General features: G+C 46.4%; 1 protein-coding gene and 1 non-coding gene across 2 annotated transcripts; one reads left to right on the forward strand and one right to left on the reverse strand.

Annotated features, from left to right (window-relative positions):
* Window positions 1-7,591: 7,591 nt before the first annotated feature.
* On the reverse strand, window positions 7,592-18,444 carry hapln4 (hyaluronan and proteoglycan link protein 4; the record flags this gene model as incomplete). The annotated part of the gene is made up of 7 exons (XM_084473506.1): window positions 18,310-18,444; window positions 17,525-17,663; window positions 14,207-14,396; window positions 12,021-12,193; window positions 11,619-11,734; window positions 10,297-10,483; window positions 7,592-7,914 (listed from the first exon to the last, which is right to left on the reverse strand). Coding segments are annotated over exons 1-7 (1,131 nt in total), but the record flags the coding sequence as incomplete, so codon positions are not given.
* Window positions 18,445-18,834: 390 nt separating this feature from the next.
* On the forward strand, window positions 18,835-18,907 carry AC3HAE_023620 (transfer RNA alanine (anticodon AGC)). The gene has a single exon. It is a non-coding gene; the product is annotated as a tRNA-Ala (tRNA).
* The last annotated feature ends 1,593 nt before the right edge of the window (window positions 18,908-20,500 follow it).

Here is a 20,500-nt window from a genome sequence, read left to right on the forward strand (position 1 = left end):
TCAATTTATCCACATCATCTCCTTGATCGCTGAATGCTTAAAATAAGGCAGAGATCAAGCCCTGCATTACAGACATGAAAAGCCTCCAATCTCATATTACGATTCATTCGGCAAGCCGGGCCACTCAATCTAGAACTGTGAAATCACCCTGCGACGGATTCATAATGAGTGTGCCAAAGTTCAGAAAGATTAGGAAGATTAGGGGAATCCAACAAGATACTTAGCATAATCTCAGTTCTACTCTAACACACAAGTGTTGACTTATCCTACAACCTTGTCGCCTCTCTCCTGCCTGTATCTATGCCTGTTTCTATGCCTCATACATAAACATACTTATAACACACACCCACACACACCCACACACGCACGCATACATGAATGTCTGCTAGGAGTTAGACACAAATAGAAATAAATGCATCTTAAACCAATGTATATTTCTTATCTTGCCTGCAGCCAAGCTGTTGAATAACATCACCGCAGTATCTGCTTGTATGGCCCTTATAATGACTCTACTGCAGATGGCAAGGCTTCACCTCCTAATAGCTCTATTTACAACTCTGTGTGTGTGTGTGTGTGTGTGTGTGTGTGTGTGTGTGCTTGCGTGTGTGCATGCGTGTGTGCGTGCGTGCGTGTGTGTGTGTGTGTGCCTGCATGTGCACGCTTGTGTGTGCATGCGTGTGTGCGTGCGTGAGTGCGAGCGTGTATCTGTGTGCGTGCATTTGTGTGTGTGAGTGTGTACGCACACACAACATTCTTTGGTTGAACTCGGCTTGGGCAAAGTCATCAGGAGCTAGCTCTGAGCGAGGTCTTCACACGCGCTCTCCCTCCTGTCCTCCCAGCTGTGTGTACTCTGTATCCAGGGCTCACATGGCTGATGATGCAGAAAGGTGGCTTCATTATGCAGCTTATACAACACCTCTCCACCAGCAGACAGCGTGCCTCGGAAGAAGGGAAGCCTCAGAGCAGGCGAGGGTGGCAGCCAGCCGCTGATGGTCGTGGATGAAGCCTCATTTATTTCAAACCTCCTGCTGTTTCGCAAGACATGAGGTGTAGGGGGCCGGGGCGAGGGTAGGAGTGCTGCAGGTGTGTTGCATGACATAAGCGATCAGAACGGCTTGGAATATCATTAATCATTAGAAATTCTACGTTGCCGTTTTGGACGGCAAATAGACTTCTAAATTCAGTTTGACCGGAAGCCTTCATTCCCATCTAGAATAAAAAACTGAGATATTATTCTCTGGTATGTTGGAGTCCACCATCTGGGTTTGTTAATTAGCACCGTCCATATGTACAATGGACGGGTGTAAATCGGCCATTTCATTGCATTGAATGAGAAAAAAATCGAAGTGTTGCTTTGGCGGTCTTACCATAGAGGCATAGGTAGGTGGCCGCTTGGGGCCCCCCATAGTAGAGGGGCCCCAACCAACCTTTTTTTAAGTACACAAACAGAGACGAAGCAAGACGAGTCTAAACGCGAAAAAATTTAATAAAGGGTTAGGAAAAGGGTTAGGAAATAAAGTTACCCAAGCGGCTCAAATAAAAGAAAAAAGCGAAAAGACACCGATAAGTATTTGGCAACGCTGCCAAAGATGACACTTTTTTATGGCTATTGTTGGGGATACAGACAGGAACAACAACATTCAAAGCATTGAACATGCCGCTACAGCAGCAGCAGCAGCTCACTGTGAAGTGGCGCTAGGTGAAGACCTGTGAGAAGACGTCAATAAGTAGGACTCTGTGTCAGAAGCGTGTGATGTGGAGAACAATCTATCTTTTCGCTCTCTCTCTCTCTCTCTCTCTCTCTCTCTCTCTCTCTCTCTCTCTCTGTCTCTTTTTCTTTTTTTATATATATATTTATGAATTTACAATTTATCTAAATTCTGCTCTCTGTTCCTTTTCAAGGAAATGCTCTGTGACCCTGTCATATCAACTAGCTGTATTTTCCAGTGACTTGACCAGTGTCCTCTCAATGGCCAGCAGAGCTAGGCTGCTTAAACGGCCATGGCCCATTGTGTTATGGTTGTAGGACTAACCCTAGCCGAGAATCTCCTTTCTACACCTGCAGATGTAGCTCCAATTGTTGCCACTAATGAGAACAGTTTGTAAAGCTGAGGCATTGCACTGTCCAACTCCATGTCTTTAAGGAACACCAAGAAATCACACAGCTTTCCCCTGTCACCCTGCAAGTCCTGATCTGAATACAGGACTTTAAGTTCAGACCTCAGGTTCCCTGAATCAAAGTTATGGCCAACTTCCAAAAATATATTAAACTTGAACAAGGAAATGTGGGAATTATGTTAAACTGAAACAAGGAATTGAGTGTATAAGTGTACAAAATGTACGATGTCTAGCATTGTCTAGCAATTTCGCCAAGCAAATATCAAGAAATTGGTTGCAGTTTGTCTTTTGACTTGCTTGCAAAATCTGCGATGGGACTGAGGACTAAGAGCTCCTGCAACGTTTTATAGTTCAAAATCGCTGTCACTGAAACGGCAACTCAGTCTTTCGCAAACCCTCCAATCATCACGCAGAAGCCCAGCGTCCAGGCCAGCCCAATCCTCCATTCACCCCCAGAGACGCTGAGCGTCCGTGGGAGGGACATAATCGCAGCATTATCCAATGACCGTCGACTTTCAACGCACTAATAAAAGCTGTTCTATGCAGCCCCATTGAAGTGGATGGACGCTGAGCTTCAACAGGAAAACACATTTTTATCAAGGAAATGTTAACACAACAGTATATATTTGACCATTTAATTTTGGAAATTTTAGGGGAAGCTGAGCTTCCCTTGCAGTCTTAGAGAAATCGCCACTGATATATAGGTTTGTTTGAAAGGTTCAATCTCAAGTGTAATGCCAATTGCAACCTCACACATACAAAGTCAATTATTCCTCTTGGCAATATTTGCTATGTATATGGATGTTTGTGATGTTTTGCTAAGTAGGCCTATATGATTGTTTGTGGAGGTTTACCCTAACTACTTGCCTTGCTGTTATACTGTTATTGATTTGATCTTTAAAAAAAAAAGAATAAACAGTGCTGGCATTTTGGCAAAGACAGGTGTTATCTGAAACCTTATTCTCTGTTGGGTGTGGCAACCCGCTCCCCACCGGGGGGAACCGTGGGCTAGTGGTGGACGGGGTGTACCACCGCCATCCACTAGCCGGCGGCAGTGAGCACATCTTCACTCAACGCAATCAGCCTGATGGAGAACACCTGGCCGGAGGGTGGAAACAACCGGGCGGACATCTTAAAAGCCGACCGGGAACTCAGCCCAGGGAGAAGCAGAGACGACAACCCAGCAGAAGGCCGACGACACATCCTACTCGAGTCCCACGGAGGCCATAGTATAGTTGATGTATTACCTGTTATCTCTCATACCTGTGAGTAAACGCTGAATACGGCCTTATTGGAAACCTCTGCGTGGTACTTGCCGTGAGATCTCTAGACTCTTGTGGACCGGGTTACCACATCGGCTCCATCGTGACTATTAGTTTGTGTAGTGCTACACTTTGTGTGTTCTCTGCTTTCCAGTGGCGGTTCTAGACCGGTTTTAATGGGGGGGCCGAGATGTGGCTGGCTTTTCTGTTACTGTGTGTTCACACCAAAAGAAACACGTTTTGGCGAATGTTGCCGCGCGCAACAAATCATAATCTGTCGCTGTGCAGTTATGTCAGGATAACTTGTCGCGCAGCAAATTTTGTCTGACAACGTCTTTTGCCCGCCAACGGTGCATTATGCCAATTCATTCTCATCAACCAAGGCCGAGATAACCACCATTGTGTGTCTCTACCTGTTGTGGAAGAGGGAGAGACGTCGGAATGCCCGTCGTTTATGGGTTAATAATATAATCCGGAGGCGCACACCGCTTTGTGCCGTGATATTATATATATGTTTATACTATATAGATATTTATATATTATATATATAATATCATATAATATTATATATAGATAGAACTCTGGGAGTCGCAAACGGTAACAATCACTTTTTCCTCCAAGCTGCGGTTCACTGCGGAGTGCAGGGAACGGTTGGCCCAGCCGGTTGAACGCTGATTGGCTGTTTTACGTTACTTCACCCACTTTACCCACAGGGAGTGAACGCTGATTGGCTGTCTCACGCGAATGCGAAAAGTTAAAATATTTCAACTTCAGCGAATTTGTTGCGCTGCAAATCCTCGTGAACGCGCTCGCCGCTCACGTGGAAAAATGTTGCGCCGTCAATCAAATCTTGTTGCGGTTTTCGGCGACAAAATTTTTTGCCTGATTTGTGTCTCTACGTTCACTTTGCATTGAAACGTGTCGCGGGGCGAAGTGTGGTGTGAACACACAGTTAGACAAACGTTTAAAACGTGACATGGTGAATCAAAGCGTCCCAAAGCTTCTGTGTTTGCAGGCTTTTTTTGCTTTAATATTGAGCGTGTGTTTATTTTGTTTACAGTTTGAACTCATCAAAGAAGGTGACTCTCAAGCAGGCCACGATGAAGTTCATTAATTAATTAGTTCATTTATTTGGCACAAACCAAATTGTTGACGGGGGGGGTTGGATCGCGGACGAGTGCTATTGCGGGCACGATTGTTGATGGGGGGGGGGGGAGGTGGGGGGTTGGATCGCGGATGAGCGCTATTGCGGGCGCGATTGTTGACGTGGGGTTGGCTTGTTCGGGGGGGCCACAGGGGGGGCCGGACTCAGAGTTACGGGGGCACTGGGCCCCCCTGGCCCCCCCCTAGAACCGCCACTGCTGCTTTCCATCTTCATTTTGGAGTAAAGAAGTGTATGCAGGGTTTAAAGGGGAAGATTTTTTTTCTCATCTCCAACCTTTAATTCTGTGTGGATTAGCTTTACCTGCCTATCCACCATTCAGTCGTTACGTTTTTTTTCTCCGTTCTCTTTTATAGATCGGATCAGGTGGGCCCCATACATATCTTCACCTTGGGCCCCCAACATGCTAAATCCGCCACTGGGTCTGAACACTCCATATCGGCCATTGTACCTTTTCTTTCTTTCTTTCTTTCTTTCTTTCCTCAAGCCTTCCCCCTACCCATTCTCTTGTTTCTGTCTGTGATCACCCATTTTGCTTTCAGACCCATGCCCTTCATGGTTTCTGGCTGTTTCTGCTGAGACACGTACACGCACACGCACACACACACACGCACACGCACACACACTATCATTGCGAACACACCTTCGAATTGTTTCATTAACCTTCCACTCTTCTCTCGTGACCCGATCGAATCACCCAGACAGTCCAGTGAGTAAAAGCTGCCTGACAGTCTCCCTTCTGATCTGTGAGCCGAGCCCCCCGTAGAGTCGTCCGCTCAAAGCAGAGCGCCTAGGACGAAGCGCGGGTGAAGGACGGCGCGCCTCACTGCGCTGCTGTTGCGTGTTTTTAACCTGGAGGCTGACGTATGTGACGCATTAAAGACCGTATTCCAGGTTCCCGTTTGTCAGCCATTGCCGGGCACTCGACAGTTAACAGTTTCAATTAACATTTTCAGTTAACACACTGCTGCCTAGAGCTCCAGGGGGAGACGTCCGCGCCATTTGGCCAATTACTCATCTCCTCTAACCAACTGTTTCTAATGCATAATGTCTGGCCCCACCAGCCATCCCTCCGTCTAAATTACACACGGAGTTTCAGAGAACACTAAAGGGAATCAGGGACAGATCTTTTTAGGGGCGGGGGGTAATTTCTGAATATATTTCCCCTGGGTACATGTAGGGAATCGGATTGTAGGTATTAATTCAAAGTCTGGGTCTGATGCAAAAAAGGAAGTTTTATTTTTTGTTCAATTAGGTTGTTATTTCACTGAGTGTATGGATTTTGTAAATGAAATAGCTACAATCACGGGATGATGGACACATTGCTGTATAGGGATTTAGATTATTCAATTTTTCCCTCTTCACTTTCTGTTTCATCTGTGGACTAAACTAACGATGTCTAAAATAATCATGCATTTCATTGCAGTGGGCCTACCCTGTTGCTATGGCGATGATGTGGTAACTTCTGGTGAGTTGGCCAGCAGCCAAAGTATTGTGTGCTCCATATAGCGAGTTCATCACTTAGCATTTCCTCTGCTAAACACATTTGCGCACCTAGTGTCAACTAAATATCCCAAAACACAAAAATATCTTGTTTGATAAAATATATATTTTTATTGACATGGCACATTGTTTCATGGTCGTAATCAACGGTAAACACTCAACGTACATTCTGCAGTGAAAAGACTAATGAGATCTATTTTTGTTATCATTGTGCTCATTTCTATTTTCTCGTCTAGTGCAATCGGCAGCCAAGGAAGATAACGCGTGAGGTAATTTAGCAATTATTGCAGCTTGTATGATTCTGTTTTTATTTTTACTTCAGCCCCAGAGATTCCTACTAAACATAGAACGCGCATGCTTTATATCCTCATCCGGAGGGATTCTTTTAAAATGTGCATATTTACGTTAAAGTGCAAACGTCCTAGAGCGAGAGCGAGTCGTGTTTTTTTCTCTAGTGGATCAGCTGCTGTTCCGCTTACGTTGTCAGCTCTTAAGTAATGAGGGAACGGGTCGTATCCCAGTATCGCGCTGTGCCAGGAGGCTGCTAACCAAGCGTGTCTGACGGCTGCAGCGAGAGACCTGGGCGCGGGCCACACTTCCAGCACGTCCATACCCTCGTGGAGGTCCTCAGTCCTCGCTAATCAACACTCCCCTCTGGCTCTGTGGCTCCCCGGCGCAGGGGGCTAAACTGTCCAAACGCACACGCACACACACGCAAGCACGCACATATACTATGTCTACATTCATGTACTGTATAACAATATAGCAATCTATTGTATTGGTTCATAAACACACTCACACAGACGCAGACACACGCGCAGGTAAACAAGGACGATAACGACAGGCTCTCTAGTTTGATCTATGCCTGAGTATGCATCAGAAAGCAGTTTAGTATTCAGCTTAGGCATAGACACTCATACGAAGCCCTATGATGGACGGCCCGGAGTCTAAAAGCTAAATCACCCCTAATAAAGACGTCACCCTTAATATTAAACGCCCTTGCTTCCCCCCCTTCCTCCTCCCCTGGCAAATGTGCAAATAAGCTAATCTTGTCTCTGAGTGTGTAGCTTTAAAAGCAATGGAGTCTGCCCCCTACGGCAGTTTTTTACATTCAAATAAAATATGTCACCCCTCTGCAGCCCCCGCCAGGGCCCCCACCCTAGAGCTCCCTGCTGGTGTTCAGCAGGGAGCTGCTGTTGCTGCTGGGAGTCTTCTGCATGGCGGAGACGTCCATCTTTGTCTCCTCTTTCTCTTCCCTCTCCTCCCTCTCCTCCTTCACCTCCCTCTCCTCCTTCACTTTCACCTCCTTCTCCTCCTTCTCCCCCTTCACCTCCTTCAATTCCTTCTCCTCCTTCACCTCCTCCTCCCCCTTCACCTCCTCCTCCTCCTTCCTCCCCTCCTTCTTTTCCTTCTCCTCCCTCACCTCCTTCTCCTCCTTCACCTCCTTCTCCTCCCTCCCCTCCTTCTCATCCCTCCCCTCCTTCTCCTTCTCCCTCTCCTCCTTCTTCTCCTTCTCCTCCCTCCCCTCCTTCTCCTTCTCCCTCCCCTCCTTCTCCTTCTCCCTCTCCTCCTTCTCCTCCTCCTTGTTCTTGCGGAAGCAGTACACCCCGTAGAGGCGGAACTTCTTGTCGGGGAAGCCCAGGTGGCGGACCCCGGGGGCGGGCCCCCCGCAGCGGGCGCGGGGGTTGACGATGGGGTAGCGGATGCTGGCGTCCTCCAGCCAGCCGGCCTCGCAGCGGTCCAGCAGCTGGAGCCTCCATGCGGCGTACAGCTGGCCCACGCGGGCCACCGCTGCACCGTCGCGCACGCACGCCTTCACCGCCTCCGCGTAGTTCACCTTCTTGAAGCGCTTCAGGAAGTAGACTCGGCCTGGGGGGGGGGGGGGGGCGAGGAGGAGGGAGGGAGAGAAGAGATGGGGGGAGACAAGGGGAGGAGGAAAGAGTAGAAGGGGGGAGGAGGGGGAGAGAAGAAGAGGAGGAGGAGGAGGGGGGAGGAGGAGGAGGGAGAGAAGCAGAGGAGGGAGGGGGGAGAGAAGAGAAGGAGTGAGGGGGGAGAGAAGGAGAGGGGGAGAGAAGGAGAGGAGGTGGGGGGGAGAGAAGAGGAGGAGGAGGGTTTTTTTTATTTAAGCTTTATTGTGTTGTTATTTTTCCATTACTGAGATAGTCGTTTTCTCATATTGTATTATTTCTGTTGTGGTTGTTCAAACAGATGGAAAGAGAGAGGGAGAGAGAGAGAGAGACTGAGAGGAAGGGAGAGAGCAGGCTGCGAAGGATGGAGCATAGAGAGACAGACAGACAGAGAGAGGGAGAGAGAGGAGTGGACCTCTGTGTCAGGCCCTGAGGGCAGATATTCTCAGTTTTCCCGGACTTTCCCCCGGTGATGTGGTCATCTTATCAACTCAACCACCGACCACCATCTTGGCAGCTAATCAAAAGCGAGCAGGTTTACAGTAGACACTCAAGACCTCAGTCGGCCGCTCACTCAATACCGCTCCTAATCAGCACCCATCTTTACATTCACCTTCCCTCCGGGGAGATTTCTGGGGAAAAGCAATTTTACTGAAATGGGAAGCATGATGGTTAGAATTGTTTAAGCTGTATTGAGCCCTGGTGTCATTTCTAAGAGTAAGGGGCAGCTGTTCTCATCCACCACAACGGTAATGGTGATTCTAATAAATCCCTCCACCTCAGCCACCCTATTGATTATTTGCTGTGTTTGTCGGCCGTGGCTGTTCAAGAAGCCCGATATTGTCTGGCGTTTCCTTGGGTGGGTGTTTAGGAAGTGTCTTCCCCCTGTGCTGGGTTAAGGTGTGGGTCATGACCGGTGCTGCTGAAACCCCCAGCTCCTAACCAGCCTCCCCCCCTTTGATACAGCCACCAGGGACGGCCCAGCCTCCTGCCAGCCTGTCGTATTTCCCTGTTTCTGGCAGAGGAAATGTACTGGGCTTACATGCACTTGAGATGAGGACTGCATCTCCGCACAAAAGATATTTTTCTATGTTTAAGAATAGTAAGAAATTGATTTGTTATTGTGTAAAAAGTGTATTTCACTATAAAATTCTGCGTAGATGATCCATGAATAAGATGGTGGAGGAAATAAGATCGCAAAATGTGATGTTCCTTTTGTTTATGTTTTCAGAAATAAGGAATAGTTTTGTTATCGTAATGTGTATAATGTATATGTATTTTTCTAAACCCCCAGAGGTGCATACTGTAGGAGTCTGTCGTCTAAATAATATTTAAAGGCGAGCTATATTCTTTTCTTGGGCCTTGAGGTTTTTAAGGCGTTTAAGTTTTTGCGGAAGAAATGGTTGTGAATGACTTCAGAGACAAAAGGTATTTCTATAGAATCGCCTAAAGCAACGGAGTTAACTCACCTGGTGACATCAATGGCTCGGGGCAAACTTTCATCCCCCATTCCCAAAAGCTCAAATAAACTTCCCAACTTAAAAAATATATCGTTTTCGTTTCAGGACGCCCCCCCCCCCCCCCCCCCCCCCAAAAAAAGAAAAACCTGGAGGTGGTACGTGTGCGAGGGAAGATAGAAAACTCTCACACACACACGCACACGCACACACACATTTGAAGTGAAAATTCAAATGATGTAATTCAAAGAGCTGGGAGATGAAAGCACGGGCCCCGGCCCCCGGAGGACTCGGCGGTCCTGTGCAGCGGAGAGCAGAACCAACACACACCGCATCTCCTCCAATGGCCTTGGGCTCCGTACATCACAGGAGCAGATCTGAAGCCGTGGCCCACGTACCCCCCAGCCCCCGTTCCCACACACCCCCACACCCACCACCACCACCCACGGGGGGGGGGGGGCTGTGCTTCCGTAGTCGGGCCGTCGGGGCGCCCACCCAACGTCGCGTCGAGCGGCCCTTTCACAGCTCCGAACGAACGAACACGAGGTTAAGGACTTGCGAGTGTGTCTTCAGCTTCAGCCGTCGGCTTGCTTTGGACAAATGGTACCGGACATTTAGAAGAAGGCGGTTCAGATCTTTTTCTTACGGATCAAAGGGGATTCCATCACTTCCCCTTTGCTCACACAAAAGAGACAATCCAATGTTTTATCCCTTGTGTTTTATATACGCTCACCTGCTGTTTCTCCAGGATGGAAACAGACACACACACACACACACACACACACACACACATAAACACACACACACACACACACACACACACACACACACACACACACACACACACACACACACACACTTTCTCCATCCGTCTTTCTCTCTCTCACCGTTGAGGTTGGAGGTGAAGCAGAAGGCGTCATAGCGCTCGTCCTCTTTGTGGCGGTAGCCATAGTTACGCACGCCGGCGGGCATGTCTTTGCGGCCACACTCGTCCCGGGGATTGGAGATGGGATACTGGACCGAGCCGTCCTCCAACCACCCTGCGTTGCACCAGTCCAGACCCTCCAGCCAGGCCTGGGGAAAACCCAACCCAAGCACCCAGTCTGTCATCTAGAAACATGGTCATGTGCAGCTCAACTGGTTGAGCATGTCATCAACACAGTTCACAGTACTGCTTACATGACGTTTGTGTTCGGTTCGCGACCCAACACAGATCTTTACGGCGCTGAGTGCTTTTGTACCACCGCGTCACACTGACGTGGACGTGAGCAGTGCAATTTATCCATTTGATGTTGCAAAATCATTAAAAGTATCTCTGAAAAGCGGTTGCTGTAAAGCACAGTTCTTTGATTTCAGCGGGTGCGTTCATTTTATGTGTATGTCCGGCTGTCAACATCAAACAAGGTCAATACGTCTTTGCCCCGCTTGACCAATCAGCAATGACTTGGCACGTTCCTCTGCAGAGAAGGCTGACGCATTGCGTAGCACTGGGAGGAGTGAACATCTCTGTGTACTCTTGGCTCAAAATTCATACAAAGTCAATTCAAAGATGCCTTTAGAGGCCAATTTTCCGTAGTGGTGGTTATCTCGGCCGTGGTAGGAGGAGGATTAAAAAGAAAGAAACATTGTTGTTCACAAAAGAGGCCCTCCTCCCCCAGTATGCTCTAAACCACTCGCCTCGGAGTGTTTTGAAGTTTGTGTGATCAAACTTGTTTACTCTCGTGTTCAAATATGTGAATGCACAATTAGGTCATCGAGTTGAGCAAACCAGGTCAATGACCCAAGAGTACACAAAGACGCAGAGACGCAGAGTAGCGATTCGTGGCTCTTCCCCGATCATCAGAAAGGTGCAGACCACAGAAGTGTGAACTGGCCTGTAGGGGTTTGATTCCCAGTGGGGTCAGGCCCGTTCTCAAAATGTATGCACTTTTCATACCGTAAGATGTTTTCGATGAAAGTGTCCAGTAAATGGAATACATTTCAAAGCAAACAGACCCAAGGTTTACCTCCTATTACAAAAACCTGTAAAGGGAACTACTAGGAAAATATGAGGCACTGAAATCACAGCACCTTTTACAGGTCATTACTAGGAAACAGTGGGTGGCATTACAAAGACGTGAAAGGTCATGCTACCCATTATGTTTATGATAATGACCCCGGATCTCCCCACGATGTTCACGTTGACATCACAGGGAGGATGGCTGCTCACCTTGTGCAGCTGAGAGTGGGAGGCCAGGATGGCGTCCTGCTGCTTGCAGGCATCCTCCGCCTGCTGGTAGTTGAGCTTGTAGCGGCCCATGCGGGGGTAGTAGGGAAACACCACTCCTACAGGATTACACGAGTAGAACGAATCAAACGCACCCCTTAAAAATAACATCCATCCACGTCCTCCCACTCACAAACACACACAAACACACAAACACACAAACACACGCTCGCACACGCACACACAACACACACACACACACACAACACACACACGGCATACAGCCTCACATACAGCCATTTTCATCATTAATTCTGGACGCCGACCACATAACAGCCCGGCCTTTTGTCCGGTCAACCCCCCCCTGCCACCCCCAACCACACAACCCCCCCCCCAAATCCTGACCTTCCAGATCGAGGTTAACGAATCCCGTGTCGTCCTCCATGTCGTTGGTGACCTCACACTCGTAGCGGCCGTAGTCGGCCAGCGTGACGTTGTGGATGACGAGCGAGGCGTCGCCGGGCCCCGCCCCCTCCAGGGACACGCGGTCGCGGTACGAGCCGAACACCCGCCGCTGCCTGTGGGACACAGACGCCGCTATCGTCGTTAGCCCCTCGGGGCTCTGATGATGATTCAAGCCTGATTGTTTTTGATTATTTAAGTGTTTTAATTATACACACATTAAGCAGCTCGTTTGAAGAAATCAAGGGGTGGGAGGGATGGGGGGGGGGGGGAGTGGAGATTTGTTTGTATGCGTTGGTGTAGTGCCAAACACGACGACGTCTGAGGAGAAACAGTGTTCATGATGATAAAGATTTATTGCAGTCATTATCTCTTGGTTTACAGGGTTTATGGAAGAGATTCTCTAAAAGTAGCTTCATAACGGCTGATTCCTCGTAAAGAATGTATGATCATAACAACCTGAATGAATCTACGACCTAACAAACAAGCCATGGCGGCATTTACCAAAACGCGTTACCAAAACGTCATCTTATTTGATAGTCAATAGCAGTAGCGTACCGTTGGGTTTAAGTCTGGGCCTTGAGTAACGAACTCCACCAACGCCCAACCCCCAAACACTCAGACATGCCCACAAGTTTCCTATTATGTGCCGATACAGCCAACACAGCCAAATATGTGCATCACACTGTGCGCTAATGCATAACATCAACAACAAGACAGTTGATCTTCAACAACAGCGCACACGCACACCACTGTGCATTACCGCAGCTAGACTAATGCAGCATCACCAACAGATCTTTCATTATGTCACTCCGCAACCAGATTGCACATCACACACATGACACAAAAACAAGTTCTCACAGTTATTGTTATAATGTTCACCGGATGCTTTCGCAACTTCAACGGATTCAATAAAGTATAGCGACAATATTAAGTGCACCGCCTCCAGCCCAGGAGTAGTTCACGGGTTCATTTAATAAGGTTATTAAGCGGCATCGCTGAAACACAGCATTACCGTTTAGCGTAGGCCTACTGCCCAAATTCCAGCAATATATTGTGTTTCCAACAATTACAAAAATATGTTTATAAACTCAAGTACCACAACAACATTATCGCTCCTCCTACACAGCCTAAGTAACTCACCCACCCATCACTTCGGATCGGAGGAAATCCATCCTCCGATCCTTTCGGAGGCAACGTTCAATGACCTCCGCGTGCAGTCGGGCGTCCTGTTTTAGTTTAATCAGCAGCTCCTTCTCGATGGCAATATATACCAGTGCAGAGAGTCGGGTCTGTCCGGTTGCGTTCCGCGAGTACGTTTTAATGCGCTCGAGAGCTGAGAAAGATCGCTTGCAATTAACTCTTAACTTAACTCTTCTCTCTCAAACGATCGCCTTGAAAAAGGCAAACAAAGGAGATCAGAAACAGGATCGCTAGGTGTTGTGAAGGCGATGGCCATAGTAGTTCATATCAACTCTCTCTCACTACCCGCCAACGTTTCGAACTTCGCTGATGACATCACCGGGGGCCAGTGCCGGCATATTGCTGGGCCCTGGGGGCGTTCTATCACTACACATCAACATTTGATTGGCTGATGACACACGTCAGTCAAATTAATTATCCAATGGGAGGTGGCAGCTTCAGCAGAAGGCTAGCAATACCTCTAGTGCTGGCCCCGCTGGTCCGTGTAGCTGTGATGCGTTAGTCAGCTGAGCTCAGCCTTACAAAAAAAAGTGTTTTCCTTCTGGAATTATATTGTAACGTACTGAAAAAAAAATAGGTAAGTAAGATACCTTCAGACACACATTAATGTAATTTAGAAATAAAATAAAATATATTATTCAGATTTTGACGGCCCACCACTGGTCAATAGTACTTAGCAGTGTGTAGCATCTTAACCTAGCTATCTTTGTTGTACACGGGAAATGGGTTAACCTAACAATGGTTAGTGCTTGGCTCTTGGTTCTATTAACATCCTTACTGTACCGACAGCAGAGATATATTGCTTCTTTTTCTTCTGACAAATTACTTACTTACTTATTGTAAGTCGCTTTGGGTATGCATTTAGCGTCTGCTAAACGCCCTGAATGAAAATCGAAATGTAGATTCGGAACACCAAGACGGCGTACCTTCCCAGGGCCACGAAGACGTCCACAAACTGCAGCGCGTCGGTCACCTTGGTCCACTTGATGCGGATGCGGGAGGGGTCGGTGGTCTCTGGCTCGTGGTGGTACCGGCATGGCAGGGTGATGGAGCCCCCGCGGTGCGTCACAACCTTCCCCGGCGCTGTCTGGACGATGACCGCGCCCGTGTCGTCCTCTGGAGACCAGAAGAGCAGACGGAGACACATCTATAGATTGATTGATATGGACGATTTGAAGTAAGCTCTGTGTTTTTGACTTGGTTTTCTATTACGTTAATCTGGTGTGTGTTAATATTTCATTATATTTATGCATTTCGTCATATTTAAACGGATGAGTTAAAGCTCCATATTTCTTCCTCTTTGCGGTATCCTAATACATAACAATTGATGCTCATACCTCATTTGAATTCATTTTTGAACTGTATCTAATTGTGAGGACCCTCAAACATGAAAGAACAGAGGAGGAGAAAGCTTCAACAGTACACACTTAACAGAAGTGTACTTAATTGAATTCTTTTGAACAGAATGAAAAGCCTGAATAATTGCATGGTTAAATTTTTCGGTGAATTTTAAGGGCCACCACAAAGGAATTGCTGGCAAATTGGATTGACGCTGTCAAATATAACACACTATGCCCTTTTATTGTACTGTCACATTAAGCCAGCGGCATCAATTAAGCATATTGATGTTTTTTATGACATCAATATGAGAGTGCTTCCTTTTAATGTGCTCCAGTATATGGAGCTCATGACCACATCTAACATTGCTTTGCCTTCAACAAATCCTTAATCTAAGGGTCTTTGGAGACTAGACAACTGTGTGTGTGTGTATGTGTGTGTGTGTGTGTGTGTGTGTGTGTGTGTGTGTGTGTGTCAGTGTCGGTGATAGTGTGTGTCGGTGCTTGTGTGCTTATGTGCCTGCATGTGTGGGTGCACATGAGTGTGCTGTGTGTGTGTGTGTGTGTGTGTGTGTGTGTGTGTGTGTGTTTTGCTAGTCTAGGGTGACCAGATTTCTAAAATGAAGGACATTTGTAGTTTATATACAGCATCTGACATTATTATTATTATTTTATTATTTTAAAGAGACATATATGGCTTGTACATCAGAATGAATCATGGGATTTTTTTGTTGGCAATTCTCTGCAGTATTGAAAGGACTCGAGGGATGTAAAAAAAAACTAAATCCACGTAAATATACTGTTACCTATGTCTCGCATGAGAAAGTTTAGTTTTAAACACAAAAATCTTCCCATAAGGATTAATAATTTCACGATTCATTTATAAACAATGACCTTAAAACTACTACCACCATCCTAATAACTAACATTCTAATGGTCCTATGCTTCCAAAATGGAGGCTGTCATTGCGATGTGACGCTACGATGTATTTTGTACTGTAGTAAAAGTTTTGGGCCAATGGTTTAGGAAGTTATGTTTTAAAGTGGAAATGAAGCAGTCAAATAAAACAGATGTCTATAGCACTAGTTAAATATTTAAATTTACCATAAATACAAATAAAGACGGAAATATGACCCGTTATTCAGAATAAAGCACAAACAAGTTGCATTAATTATAATGTTTTCAGCCTGTGCACCGCCATCTTTGTTTTCAGAACGTGATGACATCACGAGAATGGTTGGTACAACATTCTATGTTGTTTACATAGCGGTCAGCTATGAAAAGTACAAGCTGCCTTACAGTTTGTTCATTTCATGATACAACAATTTCATGATAAGTAATTGTCGTGCCATTTGGGAGTGCACATGAATATGCAAAATAGTGCAAGTACCGACGGTGTTTGCAAATGGATTATTTCCGTAAACAATGGATTATTTTGGCGATGGATTAGAAATTATCAAGAGCATGGAGCGAGCTAGTCTGCAAACAAGACCATCTTCAAACAGTGAGTGTACTCATTTCTCTGTTTTGCAACATGTGGACTACACACAGCGGAACAAAGCAACGCAAAAACGAGTATTATGGAGATTGCAATACACTTCGGTAACAGACGTCTCCAGGGCTGCCAACTTTTGGGTTTTGGCCGGAGTGAGATTCTGTAGAATCTTGGGGGGGGGGGGGGGGGGGGTTTCTGCGCTCTGTCTCTGCGCATAAGAGCAGCGCCCGGTTTGTCCGATTTGACAGGTCTGTCCGTGTCTCCAGCACTATAGCCACTAAAATTAAAAATTGTCGGCACAGCATCTGGCTTCAGGCGATTGGTGGGACGGCGAACAAATCTCCCATCTTCAGCAAAAGCTCCCTCTTCGACGTAATCAGACTCTATAAAGCGGTCGCTACATACTCTCTGCCCTGGTCCTATTAGGGGGGCTGAGGTGTTTCAATGCAGCTTTAAAACATGGCCGCGCCCTAGTGACGAAAGTCGTTATCAACAATGTCATTTTCCAGTGAAACTACTTGAATTTCAGGTTTAATGAAAATCCATGTATTTCCAAAAATGAAAAAGCAACCAAAAAATGGTCACCGTTCTCATTGCTTCATTTCCCCTTTAAGCTTTGGTGAACCAGCCAAAAACCACAGGCCCATCGGATAAGGAATGTAAGGTAATGTCCGCGGAATTGTATTAATAGCCTGTTGATTATGATCGGTCATGCCTGCTTATGGTGTAAAGTCGATCGATGGACCCCCCGAGTGGCAAGGTCGCATCACAGCCAACAAGACAGACACATTGCTAATTACCAACTGTCTGGAAATTAATATTCATGAGAAAGCTAGAACCTTTGCCATTTAAAAAATCGATTCGTACATTTTATAAATTAAATTATTTTTTAAAGGGAGCCATTCCGGGGACAGCTCCAGCCGGGGGTCAGGCCACCAAAAACGGGACTGTCCCAGTAACACGGAGACGTCTGGTCACCCTGTGCTGTTCTTATTGGTGGTTGGCTATAAGCTCGGATCCAGCGGTCCTTGTATCCAAAATCTAACTTGTGAGACTAGTTAAACTGCAGATACTGATTTACTGTTTGACACATTCAAGAGCTGCCAGGGCTGTGTGATTAAAAGTTGCCTGGCAGAGAGAACACACAATTAGTAAAGACGACATCTAATTAGACCTCTGTGCTGCATATGTTTTGCACAAGGTGCTTCACCTCAAAGCAATTACAGGGACAAAATGGTCCCAGCAAACAGAAGTTTGAAATGGCTCAGCCATGAAGGCGAAGTGACATGTAGTGACAAATCAATTTTGTTGCCATACAAACTCCAACCATTTAACATAGCTGATGTAGTAATTGATTTCTTGCTAGTTGATTGTTGTTGTTTTTTAAAGTGAAAGCGAAAGTAGGGACATACCAAGCACGTGCACGGCTCTTCTCCATCCCCTCTCTATCTCCGCTGGCAGGGAGGTCACGCAGAGGGTGAAGTTCAGGATGACACACGTCACGATCAATAGCGCTTTGGCCAAGGACATAGTCAGAGGCAGGTTGGTCATCTGTTGAAAGAGTTTGGTGTTGATACCGAAGCCGATAAAGCTAGTTTCAACTGGGGTTTCTGGGGGAGGGGATGAAATTAATGCAGCTAATACAGATTGCCCTCTAATATATCGCAACCTGCTCGAACCTATCTAATGAAATAAAGACAAACTACGCTTTAGAATATATTTAAATTACAATCTTAACAGACGGGGATTGATTTAACAGTGCGTGCAGAGAGAGAGAAATTAAGCATTGCATTCTTCCATCATGAAAACAAGACCAGTGACAATAACTAGAACACAAGACATACATAGGCTACATTAGGGAAGTTGTTTGCATAGAAATATCTATTTGTGTGGGTGACAAAACGCGTGGCTAATAAATTGGACCCCATCATACTGTGCATTGTATATAGTTCGGGGTGCCACGCAGTTATGTTGGGAGCATAGGCCCAGTCCTTCTAGACCTATGTTTTGGACGCAGTTTCCCCCGCACATTGCACACTTCATATAGCATAATTCATATAGCTCCTGCTGGCCGCAATGAAATTACTTTACTATGAGCCTTCTATTCTGACCTGCGGAACTACCCCCGTTAGCATCCAATCCAATGAATGCATGATACGAAAATGAAAGGCAAAAACATTCAGTCACATTGACTTACCATAAACCGTCACCATTAGTTTGTTTATAAGAAGGCTGGATGATCCGGTGTGCGCTGCTGTCTTTACGATTGCAGACTGCTATAACGATGAGGGTTTTGCCGTGGGACTATGCTCCGTTATCTCAGCCCCCTGTACTTGGCTACTGTCCCATCGCAGTTTCCTCGCAATGCAGGGATTCACTAGTGTCGGTCGGTCCTGCAGTGTAGCAATGACGTAGCACGATTTCAGCTTGCAGTTGGACAGTGGACAGTGTTGCACTTGAAATTGCAATCAGATGGCTTGTATTGTAGTGTGTTATTCTACTTTACTACAGTAAGCCTACCATCCGCACAGCAATCAAACAAAGAGGCAAATGCGCAAAGTCATTGTTTGGTTCGCACCTAATATTTTTGTTATCATTATTACGGAGATATTGTCGATAAACAGTACACACAAGTAACTATGAATAAGTGCTATTACTAAAAGTATCAATAATCTGTGTTAAGGTTCTCCATATTCTGTGAAACATCTTGCCAGGTCTTCGTGGGGGATTAGCTCAAATGGTAGAGCGCTCGCTTAGCATGCGAGAGGTAGCGGGATCGATGCCCGCATCCTCCAATAGTTTTCCCGTCTAGAAAAGTTTTCGTTTTTATCACATTGAAGCCGTCAACTTTTTTTCACGGTTCCTATTTTGTAACAACTGAACCAAAACAGCTCCTTCGTAACTTAAATCCACATATATTACCCGCTCCGTCGTATTTTAACAGTCGATTTAGATGCGCATCTACTGTGGGAATTGGGAAACACAATCCCGTGGGACTGGTAACCGTGGGATTGCCTCGGTAAAGGCCGCGTTTGTCTCTGTCACACACACACACACACACACACACACACACACACACACACACACACACACACACACACACACACACACACACACACACACACATACACACATACACACACATACACACACACAATGCATCGCTAGTATGACTGATGCCCCACTTCAGCGCAAACAAGGTACGGTGGGGGAAATTAATTAGACGGGCCTCTGTCTGTCTGTGTGTACGCTCTCTCCTCCGTCGTTGTCACGTTGTTCAGATAAGCACCGGGGTAATTACCACCACCACGTTGTTATGGATGGCGTGGAGCTACACAGCAGTTTGGAAGCACGCTATTTATTAATTTATTTATTTGTTTATGTGAAACATCTCGGCGTGGTTGTCCCGTTGTCAGCGGTCACTGTCCCCCATGTAGCATACTAACGGTGCACACGGGAGGGCAAAGTAAATAGCGATCAATATAATGACTACCAGACATTAGTTCTTCTGTGGCAGAATATGCAACAAACCGGTTCCGCTTAAGTGAAATCATCTTTGTTTAGTCACGCGTTGCACTCAGTAAGTAATTACACAAGGAAACACTATCGGAAATTCCATGTTATGCTTCGCGATTTCATCACAGGATTTTGGGGCTAATTATAAAATGGCTGTGGCACACCGAGCAGACTTTTTCGTAATTAGTAGCCAAAGTTCTTTTTTGCTTGGCTTTGATTGGACGCTCCACACAGATGTGCACATCTGTGAATGATCCGTTGACAGAAAGATGCAGAGGGTGTATAACATAATGTGATGATATTCTACATCCCCTGTCTTAAACACAGTGTGAGATAGATGAGGGGGCATTGTGTGGGATATATGGGGGAACGGGGGGGTGTAGGGAGGCAGCCATGTCGAGAAAGAGAGGAAATATAGAGAGACCTCGAGCAAATTGCTTATTCAATGTGCCTGTATAAAGTGCTAGCTTTCTGTGAGTACATCGTTGCAAACAGTGGTGGACAAAACCAAGGAGAACGTTAGACAGAAACGGTTGGAGCGTGTTACAGTGTCTTCCCGTTTAAATTGGGGGAGATAACTCATTCAAGCCGACAGTGTGTTACTGCTCACCAGAGGTATACTGTACGTACGTACGTACCAGGGATTGACAGCGCTGGGTGGTAATAAGATATACATCTCCCACCACTGCACACTCACTGCATCACTGCCCAGCACTGCATAGCAATAAGTGGCAGTGGCTGAAGTGGATATGGCTGTATCTTAGCCATGGCTGTGTGCTGTTCCTGGTCTTTGATATAGTACCCCCCCCCCCCCCGCCCCCCCACACCTCTTAGGCACTTATTGTATGTCCTGTCACCTAAAAATAGTACTT

Source organism: Micromesistius poutassou (genome assembly GCF_964030765.1).
Source record: "Micromesistius poutassou genome assembly, chromosome: 9".
Lineage (NCBI taxonomy): Eukaryota > Metazoa > Chordata > Actinopteri > Gadiformes > Gadidae > Micromesistius > Micromesistius poutassou.